Source organism: Corapipo altera, unplaced genomic scaffold, assembly GCF_003945725.1.
Source record: "Corapipo altera isolate COAL_440 unplaced genomic scaffold, ASM394572v1 104, whole genome shotgun sequence".
Lineage (NCBI taxonomy): Eukaryota > Metazoa > Chordata > Aves > Passeriformes > Pipridae > Corapipo > Corapipo altera.
The window spans coordinates 2579693-2592823 of NW_020884920.1; the positions used below are offsets into that span (position 1 = coordinate 2579693).

At 44.1% G+C, this 13131-nt stretch overlaps 1 protein-coding gene across 3 annotated transcripts in view; it reads right to left on the reverse strand.

Moving 5' to 3' along the window:
- The window catches only part of MAD1L1 (mitotic arrest deficient 1 like 1), a 353651-nt gene that overhangs the window by 87111 nt on the left and 253409 nt on the right, over positions 1 to 13131 (reverse strand). For all 3 annotated transcript variants that reach the window (XM_027656701.1, XM_027656702.1, XM_027656703.1), the window contains one exon: positions 3108 to 3298. In XM_027656701.1, the coding sequence (XP_027512502.1) occupies positions 3108 to 3298 (191 nt within the window). The remainder of the gene's footprint in view (positions 1 to 3107; positions 3299 to 13131) is intronic.

A 13131-nucleotide genomic window follows, 5' to 3' on the forward strand; every position in this document is an offset into this window, starting at 1 on the left:
CTCCTCTTCAAATTTGACCAGTCTTTCTGTTTACTGAAGGACTTTCTTTGTCTGAAACAATTGTCATTGCCTTTCTAAAGACCTCATTTCCTTACTCCCATTCAGGAGCTAGCCAGAGACAAGGGTAAACAGCAAGATGTACATGCAGCCAAGCAATGACAGCCTGATGTGCCACCTCCTCATTCTGAGCTGGCTAAGCTGATTCTGAGGCTCCCTGGCAATGTTTGTTTGTTTTAACAGATCTCTTTAATGACTTGTTACAAAGGGAGTCGATGCAGTCCCTGGATATCTGACGGGTGGGCTGGTCTAGACACACCAGTTAAGCATCAGGCAGAACACAAAGCCTGTGTCACAGCCGGACACATTCAATGTACCAGCAACAGCAATGGAATACAAAACTGTCAAGTGCCCCAATAACTATAATGCATTACAGCCCACAAGAAAAAAAATCATCAGAAACTAAACTCCTGGTGAGGAATCTGTAACACTGCTTTCCACAGCATTTAATTAAAAGAATAAAAAAGAGCAAAGAAGCGGGAGCGAGCTGTGAAGCCTGAGATGGGCCTTGCTGCCCACACACTCACAGAGGGTCTGAAAATCACTTGAACATCCTTCAAGCTGATGAGCTCATCTGTTGCATCAATAGGGATTGCCAATACATACTGATAGGGTTTCATTGGAATTCAGTGCTCATTTATAGATGCAGCATTGACACTCACAGCAGGGCACTGTGATTAACCCTTTCATGGGAACTGTAATCCCAATTAATGCAAACTGGCTGGACACATACAACAGGTAGATAATAAGCTCCACTACAGCAACAGTACACCTTGGACAGAAAAATCAAGCATATCTTTCATCTTCATTTTGCTTTGAAGGGGTTGCATTACAGTGGCTCCTACTGCATCCCTGCTACTGAAGCCTCACTTAAAATTAAATGCCACCAGCAGTGCTACTGAAACATGCTCTGAAGTTTACAGGTGAGCTACAGAAGCTTGTAAACTGCCAGGGGACTTCTCTGGTTTAATTATATAGACTGTGTTCCATAAACTGCTTGAATGGAATAAATACAAATAGCATTCCCTGCTTTGTGACCCCTTCGGGTTAATGAAATGCACACAAACACCCACAGTCTGCTATGGCTCAGAAATTCCACAGCATAAACACATAACCCTGCTGGAAGTCACAGTCAGGATTCAAACCTTGATACATACATGAGAACCAGCTGCCTGGACTCAGCAAGGAAATAATTTGTTGTTTATATTCTACTACTATTCGAAGCTGCAGACGGTGGGAATTGTCTGTGATTTACTGAACAGGGAGAAAGAGTCTGAGATTTTCTTGTTCAGGTTCTAATTAGCAAATCTGCTTCTCTTGTCCGGAGAGGTAAGAGAGGCTGAGAATTCCAAGAACCAATAAACAACCCATCATTGGCTCTGGGAAATGTGAGGTCTGCTCTACCTAGTGACGATCACCTTCATTCTCAGGAAATACTTGGGAATAAAGACTCCAGTGAAGAAGAGAAAGCAAGAGGACAGTTTAGACAGAGGAATCTGTACTTTATTATCCACTCTCCTGCATATAAATTATTTACATTGCTATGCCATGAAGGAGAGTTTGGTCCTACTGGAGACAAATTCCTGAGCTGCCAGACAGTTCTTGTTCATCTGGCCAGCACACAATTTTCTCACATTTTCTTAACTTTCTCCAAGCATGCCATCTCTTCTTCTACACACAAAGAACTGCAACTTGGCCATCTGCAACCATCGCTGGCCATGGCATCCAAAAGACATCTCCAGGAGTCTGCTGAAGTTTCATGCACTAAGCATTTAACACCACAGGTGTGAGCACAGGTCTCTGGAGGTGTTAGAGCAGCATCGCCCCATCCCAACAGAGAACTGTTTTCAGGATTCAAGGGCAGCATCTTAAATCCAACAGCATTATCCTCCTCCCTGGGCACTGAGCTTTCTTTTGTTGCTGCCATTTGCCTTAGTCCAGAAGCCTCATAAGGCCAAGCAATACAACTGTTTTGGGGTTATTTTCCTAGTTTCACTAAGGATCCTAAGTGCTGTCTTATACATACCCTCACTTGCTTTATTTGTTGGTTTTCTTTTCTTTTTTCTTTTTTTTCCTGAGGCTCTAAAGTTGCAGAACAGGAAAGCATGAGTCCTGTTATCTAGAGAAACAACACTGCAGCAGTCCACATGTGGCACATAGCCTAGAAACAGAACTTTCCCATTTCCTGCTTGTAGAGTTCCCTCTTGTACTGAACACCTCCAAAACCCTCTTCCTTCTCTTAAAGGAGACTTGCCCTAGGGGGATCAGTGGGAGACAGGTATGATTTTAAGTGCAGTTGTGTTTGCCACCAAGAAGAAGAAAGTTCTCCTGCTGAACTGCAAACTTGTGCTGTTGACACTTGAACCAATGTAAAGATGGAACTTAACAGCTTCGTGACTCTAATGTCACACCTCAGCTCTCTAACACATCAGCCCAACTGTTCTGCTGGAAGGTAACACAGAAGAAAAACAGCACCTATATCAAGCCACAACCCAAGAGCAGCCCACCCAGCCAGACCAATAACAGTACCCAACTGACAGAAGACAGACTGTTATTGCTGCTCATCTGTGCTGTTCACATAAATGGCACTTCACACACACCAGGATGAGTTGCTGCTCAAAAGAGATTCCAATTTACATAAAGACAAGATGATGACAGGCAAACAAGTTAGAGGATAGCAAAAAAAATGTAGGCACATATATCTTATAGTGAGGTAAGGAGGAAACCTTGATGGTTACATATGGTTTTATTACTGCGACATATAACTGGTACTATAAAAAGGTGAAGTGCGAGGCCAGATGCCTTAGGTATTATGCATATATAGTCTCTTCTCTTTATCCAGACTTTGATATATAAGCAGGAGACCAGATGCCAAACCTTTCATTTTTTAATAGAAGAAAGGATCCTTGCTTCCCTCACAAGGAACACTCCGCACATACCACGGGGCAGTGACTTCCCAGTCTAACCACTGAGAAAGAGCAAATACAAACTGGCACCTTGAAAACCATGAACTCAAAGAAGCAGGTGCAGCGAGGGGTGTGCAAACCTACCTTAAAAAGCAGGCAGTCCCCTTGGTGCTCGGCATAGATGGAGCTGAGTCGATACTGGTTCTCCATGGTGATGTCGATCTGGTACCCCGTGAGTGTGTAGCACACCTTGCGGAACTCCTGGATCTTGGTCTGGAAAAGTTCTTTCAGGCGCTGGTTTTTCAGTTCTGCGCTTTCCACTTGCTTCTTCAGCTCTGTGTAGGGGAAGAAAACATGTACTTTCTTATATGTCATCAGCACAGAGACCTTGTGCTGTATTTACAGTGCTAGCCAAACTAAGTGAATTGAAAAGGTTAATTAAAAAGTGAATTAAGCAGGCAGAGTAAAGAAGCAGGCAAGCTAGATTCCTCTCCTCCTGGCCCCAGCAGACCAAAGGACAGTAAAGTGGAGAACAAGGAAAACAGCCATGTCTCGGTGAGATGGATTTTTCTTTTGCCCATCTTTTAACAACACTACAAAATTCAAAGCTATAGCATCCATTTCCCCACAGGCACACGTCTTATATTCTGTACAGAACCCAGGAGAAGGGTGTTATGCTACGTGAAGCAATAAAGTGGAAAAATGGTAGGAAATGCGCCTCCACATGGCTGCAGCAGGAGGAAGCTGCCTATAAGGGACATCTCCTCCAATGGACTCTTGATTTGACGGCAAGTGCTTAGATCTCAAACTGACACACTGCTTAGGAATCCCTCAAGGTTCGGGAAGGGGCTTTTATTGTGATAAAAAGCCTGGAGAGCACCACTGCCTCTTTGCATTTTCTACCTTAACTGGACTAGTCCCTAGCAGAGAAGTCCTGGGAGACTGCCTGCCACTCACCCTGTGTTTTATTGCTACAAAGGGAGCTGCCAGTGCTGTGAATCCTTCAAGAGGATACACAACAATTACCATGAATCTTTCACCCAAGGTGCCTTCTGAGTAATTAAACCTCGATTTATCATCCCATTAATTACAGAGATTGGCTTTACTTTAATATACACTAGAGATGTCTCCCAAGTCAGCCTGTTTTATCAACACTGTAGTCCAGGGTTAGAAAAAATCCCAACTCTTTCTAACAGGAAACAAATAGACTTCCTCACTCGAACACCTCTTTGTCATTCAGAGCTTTAAGGCTTTGTCTGTGCTGTGACCAGAGACATAATTGCAGCATTTGTAGCCCCTAGGTCTTTAAGTCAGCTAGTTCAGGTCCAGCAGTAGGATAGCAGGAACTTCAGTGCAAGGTGACTGCTGGAGTGTGAGGAAGGTGTTTGGCTGGGGTTTATAGAGCCCATGCTAAAATATTGTTTCCCAAGTGAGCTGGAAGTTTTTTTGAGTGTTTGCTGGAAAGTGTTTCCATTGGTCTCCCAAGCACAGTGCAGGGAGGATGTAGGATGGAAACTGCCAGGCCATGGGCTTGCCAGTGATTCACCTTTGAGCAATTGCAGGCACACCAGGAGAACATGAGTCTCCTCAAATCTCCTGAACTGCTTTAGTTCAGCCCTCTGAGTGGGACAAAAGGATAATTCGATGTGTTAAGTTAAAGTGCCTTAAATGCCACTGAGAATGCCCCTGCTCAGAAGTACTTTGGCCTTAATCCAATTCAGCTTAATCCCCCAGCAAGGACAGGAACTCTTTAATGGTTAAAGAGAACTACATGTCCCTTTACTTCTGAGTGAGAGCATCCACACAGGGAGAGTTAAGGCTGGTCAGCTCCTTACCTTCAGCTAATCCAGCTCCACCTGCCTGAGAGGCTTGTGGATGTGATGTACAAGCAAACTATCTCCTTTATTTTGGGCCTCCCCCCAGCTGCATCTTGCTTTATTGAGGAGAGCAAGCCAGTTGTGGGGAACATCACCAGATTGTTCATGAAAGCACTGCCATAGAGATGGAACCGCCCAGTTGCAGGGGAATGTAAGGTCAGTAGAGTATCCAAACCACCCTTCCAAGCCCAAAGAGTTGTGACTTACATACAGCCCCTTCTAAAGGCTCTGTCTTTCCTGACCACCCATCTTTCCACTCATAGCAACTCATCACTGTTTGATTAACTCAGCCCTTCTTTGGATTGTTACAACTCCTTCCCCATCATCTCAGCTGGGTCTGGTCTTTGATTAATCAAGTAATCAGCCTCTGAAATTGGGAGGTTAATGGGCAGATCCGACCTCGATACTCTCACAGTTTTCATTCAGCTATGTAACTGTTAAGGACAAAATCCTATACATGAAAGTAAAAATTCAGTGACCACACTGCAGTGGTAAATAACATTTCGTCACTGTCAGAGACAGCACTGCCTTTAATATATTGCCCGTGTCCAACAGCGATATTTTTTTTCCTAATAAATGCAGCCTAGCCTTGGAAAAGTAAATCTGCCTCTTTTTACTGCATCTCAGAGGTTGCCTTTCCCAACTTTTATAACCTTGGAGGTGGATGGCACCCTAATTCATTAACTCCTTGAGCAGCTTTCGTTATTCATGAAGAGTTAGTGCCTTTTCCACTGTTTTGTCTCTCAGACTTGGTACTGCCAAGGGCCACCAGGAGCATCCTTACACCTGTTGGGCTGCAGCCTCATCACCCACCCAACAACACTGGCCTAGTTAAACAACTCTCTGATTCTGCAATAGTTACTAAGTGATGGTAACTGCTTCCCTCCGCTACCCTCAGGGTGAAAAAGGAAAAGCTTCGACTACAATCAGTCTTTTATGCAATAAATCCACAGCTTTTCAGTGTAACTGAAGGACCAGGGAGCCTTCACTCCCTACAGGGTGCCCTTTGCTGCCTCCTTGGCATTCCTCCTGGCCCTCTTTCCAGAGCCTGCAGCAGTGCTGGTGTATCACTGCATCAGCTGTCCTGGCTGAAGGAATTCATCTGCATGAAAAACTTATCTCCTTATTAGAGAAGCCTTGTGTCAGCCACTGGCACAAGGTGCTGAACTCAGGAACTGTTACTAAAGATGCAGCCAAATGTGCCAACACCAGCCAGGGGTGGGACAAAGCCTTGTCATCCCCTCCGTGGCTCCATCAGCAATTCCCCAACAGCATTTCTTGAGCCTAGGGACAGAGCAGAAAAAAAAAAAGCAGGAACAGGGACACCATAAGAATGCTTGAGTCTGCAGCTGCCCCCAGTGAAAGGTCCACTGAACCCTGACTGTAAAACAGATTACTCTTCCTTTATGCCCAATTAAACTGCAGTCCTCAGTAGTTCAGCTACAGTAACTGCTGGTGCCTACCTCCTGCAGTGCTTATCTCCAGGAAACAACTCAACTCAGGGCTATTCCCAGATTAACTCAGGACAGTACTCAGGGCTGTGACTACTCCCCTGCTTTCCACTGAGGGTTCTGCTGACACAACCAAGAAAACACACTGTGAGGAGGATCCACGGAAGAATAACTTGATAGGAAAGTAACCTGAGACTTGAGAAATGTCATATGGGATCTCACTGGTGAAACAAACCCATTTGAGATGCCCTAGGGTATTTTTCATACCTTTTCAACCTGATTTCCTGCAGGTTGCATATGATACCAGCCAGACCCAGGCCAACGTCTCAGACACTTTGAGGTGTCTAAAATGGCACAGGATGCCTATTTTTAGGCACTGGGTACCTATGTAGCCTCTCTGCACCATGGATCTGCTGGTGTACAGACCTGGCACTGCAGATTCCCTGCACCCAGAGAGCAGCACAGCAGCACATGCACTGACCTGGGGACAGTAATTAATCTTTGTAACATGTTCCCCATCAAGTGAAGATGTTAAGCTAAGAGGCAGCTCATTGTTTGCTCTGCATCTGAATCCAAAGCTGTGACGGTGCTAATTCTTAAGCCTCACCTAATACCACTAATTCCCGCCAAATTTCTAGCACAGTCAGGAAAAACTGATTTAAAAGTCATCACTTGCACAGAGTGCAACTCAGCTGTTTCAGAGCAGTGCTTAAGGTACAGACATAGAGGCCACAGAACACAGAGAGATCCTTTCAGGGTGGGTCAGGTGCATTAGCAGAGAAGGGTTCTGGTGACAGCATTAATGTTTCCACACATTTTATCTCCATCTACAGAATCTTGAACATCTTGATCCTTCCAGATCTTTCACAACATTTGGAGAGTTAGATTGAATGATATCTTCAAAAGACAGCATTTGAAAACCAGAATCTCTGTATTTAGAGAACCCATTTGAGTTCCTGTCTTAGACCTTGTTACACTTGCACAAAACAGGTGAAAGAAGTTGCAGAGGCCATGGATGGGGAAAGTTACACCACAAACATCCTTCATCCCAGAGAAGGGATGCCAAAGCATCTCCAAGTTAATGAAAGAAATAAGAACTGAGAAAATAAGTGTGAGATTTGGCAGGCTATGCCTTGGTCAGGAATAACAACTGGATCTTTACTTTGCCTGAAAAAAAATTAAGGAGGCAAACAGAGAGAACAGGAAAATACATGGAAATACTGTCCCACCTCCTTTGTATTCAGCTCAAGAGTATGTACAAAAAGTTGCCTGTCCTGAAGAGTTTGATGTGGAAAAAATATCCTCACTGAAAAAAAAAATCATTAAGCTGTTACAAAATTAATATTGCCAAATTATTACCTTCCCCCTAATGATGCTGCTTCTTGAAACACCTTGGATTTTCACACACTTATATCGACTTAAATGAATAATTCAAACTATTTTGGATAAATAAATAAAATATGAGTTGGGCTTTTTTGATTTCATATTGAAAATGTCACTGCTTTTTATTTCATTGCTTTGACACTCCTTACATCTGAAACTGTTCACAGCTGCCTGGAAATACCACAGCTTTGGCTCTTGCTCCAAGTTCAGCTGGGTCAATCATAACAATAGCAGTCTCTACACCAAAGGAAACCAAATTCATGCTTAACCTTTTCCCCAGGGAAAGAGGAGGAAACAATATGGCTCTCAGCATGCCAAAAGTGGCATGAAATTAAATACACCACTAGTCTTTTCCAGGAAAATACAAATTTGTTCTGCCCATCCTCAAAGACGCCACAAGCCATGTAGCTGCATTAATTCAGTTGCGATCCCAGCTAATACATCTCTCTCTCAGAAAAGCCTTCAGTCCTTTTTAACTCTCCATTAAAGGTTACTTTCCCTTAGTGACATGCTTAGGGGTCACTCACTCCAACACACACAGGATAAAGTATTTACACATGATTTCCTGCCCCTGCAGACCCTGCCAGGATACTCAAGACAGATGCCACCCGATAGTGCTATGGAGGATACTGCATTTTAGCCAACTCTGCTGTATTTAAACAAGAGACTGCTTAGATTTTGTTTCCAGCCTACAGAAAGGATGCCAGAACCACCTGCTTCACACAAGGTCCATGATGGGAAGAGGAAACTGTATTTTCTCGGTTCCAAGCAGCAAGGCCACAATTACCCTCATTTTCCCCCACCTACACCAGCTGTTGCCATACAATGTAGCACATAAATCACCCCCACCTTAACTCTCAAACTGAGACTGAATTACAGCATCCCATTGCAAGGTCTGTCCTTCCCATTTGACTCTCTGCAACCCTAACACAGCCTCCCCTGCAGCTGGGAGCCTTCCAGTCATTCCTCTGCTCAAAACTCGAGCTGAAATTTTCTTTGCCAGCCTCAGTTTTACGAGGAGCAGTGTCTGAAAAGAGTTCTGTGATATTCTGTGAAGGGCACAACATAAAAATAAATTGTATTGTGTTAAATAAAGGCTAATAGGAGAAGTGCTGAGCATTTTCTGATGTAGGCAAGTTTATGACCATTGCCTTTGAGAAATAAAACTCGCTTTGCTAGATTTTATAGGCGTGTTTTATGCCCTGGGGGAGTGGGACCACACAACCCGGCTGGTGTGGCAGCCCCACACCACCCCTGCTCGACCTTACAGTCTGGCAGCCTCACACTGCTCTCTGCAAAACTTGCAATTTGTGACATTACAACCATGAATTATAACTTTTCTTGAAGGTAAAAACAGCTTTATATTCAACAGACTGCACTGGCTGTTCAATTTGAAACCTAAGTGGTATTTATTTGATCAGTCAACATTGGTTTATTTTTAAACCGTGTATGTACCATATGGTTCAGTGCACCTCCCAGCCCCCTCCTCCAGCCACCAGCTTGCCCTTCCAGCAGCTCAGGGGAGAGTTTTCAAAGGCAGCACAGCACAACCAAAGGTTTCCACCACCATGACCAGCTGCAGCTCTTGCACTGCCCAAGAACTCTTCACTAAAAACAATTTCCCAGATGCTTCTCTTCACTGAAGATGGTTGGCTGAAGGCCTCATTTCAGATGACCCAAGTACCTTTACAAGGGTACCACTTCTTGGAAAGAAGACCATAATTAACCTTTATCCTCAGATAACCTGCATAAAGTGGCAGAAGACACCACAAGGGTAAGATGAAAGCAGCAGGACACTGAGGACCAGAGAGAAGAGGCTACAGAAAAGCACGAACTGTCTCTTGCAGTACCTACACTCACATAAAATACAGATTAGGATCAATTAAAGTGTTACTTCGCTTCTTTTGATAACAAGAGATTACAACACAAGGTTGCAAAACTCACAAGCACATCTGAAGTTGGCCAATGTACAGGATTCAGCCTTGGCAGATGAACCACCACTGAGAAAAAGGCTCCCTCAGGGGATCCCAGCATAGGCACTGCTTGGAGCTTTTTCTGTCCTTGTTGGCAGAGCTGTTTCAGAGTGAGGGAAGGCAGAAAAAAACAAGTGGGCTTTCAAAAGGCCAGCCCAGCTCCTCAGTCACCCCTGCAGCATGTTCACTTGTGGAGGCAGCACAGTGTTGCGTGAAGAGACCCTTGGGTATCTCTAAAATCTCTGGCTTAAATGATGTGAACAGCCTGTTTGCAAGCAATACAGAACTCAGTGTGGATGGCAACACACACCCCAGACACAGGATAAATTAACCTCAGGAGAACTATTAATTGTCCAAGATGGACTTCATCAATTAGCATGATATGGCACAAACAGTTTGCAAATTAGGGTTGTCACACTGGTCATAAATTGTGACCCAAGCAGGAAGACATCTCTCTCCACCCCTCAAATGATGATGAAAGTCTTCCAGCCACATTTCCCTTCCATATGGCATTTATAGACCAACAGCACTTCCCAGAACAAAGTGATGTCAGCCAGAGCTGGAGCAAGTCATTAACTTCAGATGCAAAAAATAGCCTCACCTTAAAAATAAAAATATACTGTGTCACTTCAGTTTACAGGAAAGTACTTAACTTCTGCTTCTAGAACAAGCCAGCAAATATCAGGTATAAGTCTTCCAGGCTACCTGGTTTCCAAGTAATCCATTTTGGAGTTATTAAGAAAAAAGTCAAAGGGACTTTTCATGGGCTGTAGTTCAGGGAAGTCTGCTGGCAAAAACAGGGGCATAACTTGTATCACTTGTCAGAGGAAGGAGAATCCACTAAGCTGCTTCCAAGAAAAAGAGTGGTTTGAAACCACTCAAGTGTCTAATGAAAGAATTAATCCTAGGAACTATATAATTAACATATATAATATGCATTGTTAATTACATGGGGTGATCTGCAGAAGCATCTAATAGACAATTTTATCCCCTGTCTGATCACCTCCCCTGCACTCTGCCCATTATTTTGTTTCCATTGGCACAGCACTACTATTACCACTACCCCAAAACACTAGATGCCATTTAAACCTCTGAAACAGCACCCAACATCTGCTATTTAAACAAACACAGAAAAACTGCTCCAGAAATAGTTCTTTGTTCCCTCTCACAGTGAAGATTTTTTGCAGGAGTTATAGTCATTCACAGCACAGGGTGGACAATATTCAATCATGCATTAGAGAGTGCTTCACAGTTTATTAGCTAATGATGTTCACCAAGGCTGTGAACAGAAGCTTTCCACCACTGGCAAGAGCTGATTTCAAGCCTTCCTAGGAGCAAAGCCATTCTGCTCTTACTCCAGGAACTTTCTATACTCAAATTCTGATGCTGAGACTCATTAAAATGCTGTTTTGACTCAGTGACAGCGTCCAAGATTATGTTACTTACAGTGCCTTGTCTCCCTCTGTTCCCTGCACTGCAAAGGCTGTGCTCATGACACAAAGGTGTTGCAGCTTTGCAGGCAGACAGATCTAAATATAGAACTAACAAACACCTAGGGAGGTTCTTCCCATTTCTAAAGTAACTTATCAAATAACTGTGTGGTGTGAGACAGATGCTGAGATGGGACAGGGCATTATGCAGGTGCCCTTTAGCTCTGATTTGGGATGCACAGAGCAAACTCTAAGTGCTGTGGACTCCCCAACAATTTGGACCATAAGCCCACACCGGCCATTGAATTAAACCCCTTCTACCCATGAACTGCCTGGTCTTCATGGTCATTATAATCCCATTCCCAACTTCAGAACTCATTTCTTGGCCACACAGCCCTGTGCCTTGCCCCTGAGGTGAGGCAGCTCTGTGAAAGGTCAGCCTGCCTGTTGGGCTGTTCGCTAATGGACCGCGGTCGCTGTGCGCAGCACGGGGCCAGGCTGCAGGGCACGGCCAGGGAAATGCACAGCCAGCTGGGATGGGGACACAATGGCACTGCAACAGACTAAAGCAAGGCTCTGCAGCACACCACCCTATTTGTGTTTTTAGTGGGAGAAGATTGTGGAGTTTGTTTTAGGGCTTTTGTTCCAAAGGAAATTACGCTCTAAAAAGCCTCCACTTGCTCCTTCTATTCAATCCTTTTTTCCCCTCCCTGTTTATCCCCTTAATAGTGTTTGGAAGTGTTGGCACTGCAAATGTATTGCTCTTGGCCTGAACACACTCTGGGTGCCAACTAATCAAACCTTCCCCAAATCCTTCTCCCTGCTCTTTGTTCTCCTGCAGCAGGACCCAAAGGCACTTTGCTTGAGAATCACACCAGATGTTTCCTCTGAGTGCTCTTACAAGTGCCCTGGACCTCCTCTCATAGGACAGCAGGTTCTGCCCTATTTTTATTGGTGTATTTTTCACGTTCTACTTCGTTTTCTGATGTCCACTTTATGAAAACAATCTTTTAAAGATGATTGTGCTGGAGCGGAACAAAACACTGGTTCAGCGTGGAGCAGCCGCACAGCAAGAGGGGGAAAGGGGCTTTCAAACCACAGAACTGCTGGAATGTGACACAAAGACAAGCAAACTTTTTTCCCTGGAGCATGAAAGATGTTTGGAAACAGAGCCATCTCCTGGATAACCAGGCTTTCAATCACATTATTCCAGCTTCTGGAGGTTATATTTCCATCGCAGGAGTCTGAAGAGTTATTATGGATAGGGAGGGTTATTTCCCTTAACCTTGTGTTGGTGCTCTTGGGCAAGAGGTAAAGGCTTGATGTCACCAAGTAATGTCCACAAACTGTGCCAAGACTGGAGGACACCAAAATCATCTCTGGGCAGGGAGACAGGAAAGGTAACATCTGTCTCAGCCCAAATGCCAAGTCTCCTCTCCTGATCCTGAATTATTCATCACGTGCTAACTTCCAAGCCAGTTCCGTTTTAAATTTTTAAATATTTAATAACTGGGTATTAAATATTGATGCAATTTTATTAGAAATTTTGGAAGATGGGCACTAAGGCTCTAGTTAAGTTCATCACTGGGAATGACTGGCTACTCAGACAGACTTTCTAGCTATCTACAGAGGGAGAGAAGGAAGAACAAAAAAGGTAAAACAAGTATTTATGGACCTCTCTGACTCTAAATCACAGGACAATACAGATACCTGAGACATTTGTTTTCAAAAAAACATCATCTTTTTATGAAAAAAGCTGAGAAACCTACACTGGGAACATGCTAGAAAGCCAACAGCTGCAGTTTAAAGAGTCTTTAAGAGTTTAATTTCAGTGTCATAGAGAAAGATGTCCACCCCAGAGAGCAGCAGTGTCTCTGGCTGGCAAAAGGACACTTGAGCAGCCTCTGACTACAAGAAAAATGTGAAGTCTCACTTGTGATTCAGGGCAAACACAAAGTTCAGCTTGATACACCCCTGGATGGACACAGATTCCTCCCTTTTTCTGATGCCTATTCAGAGGGGGCATCAGGATGCAGAGTCTGCCCTGAGCTGGT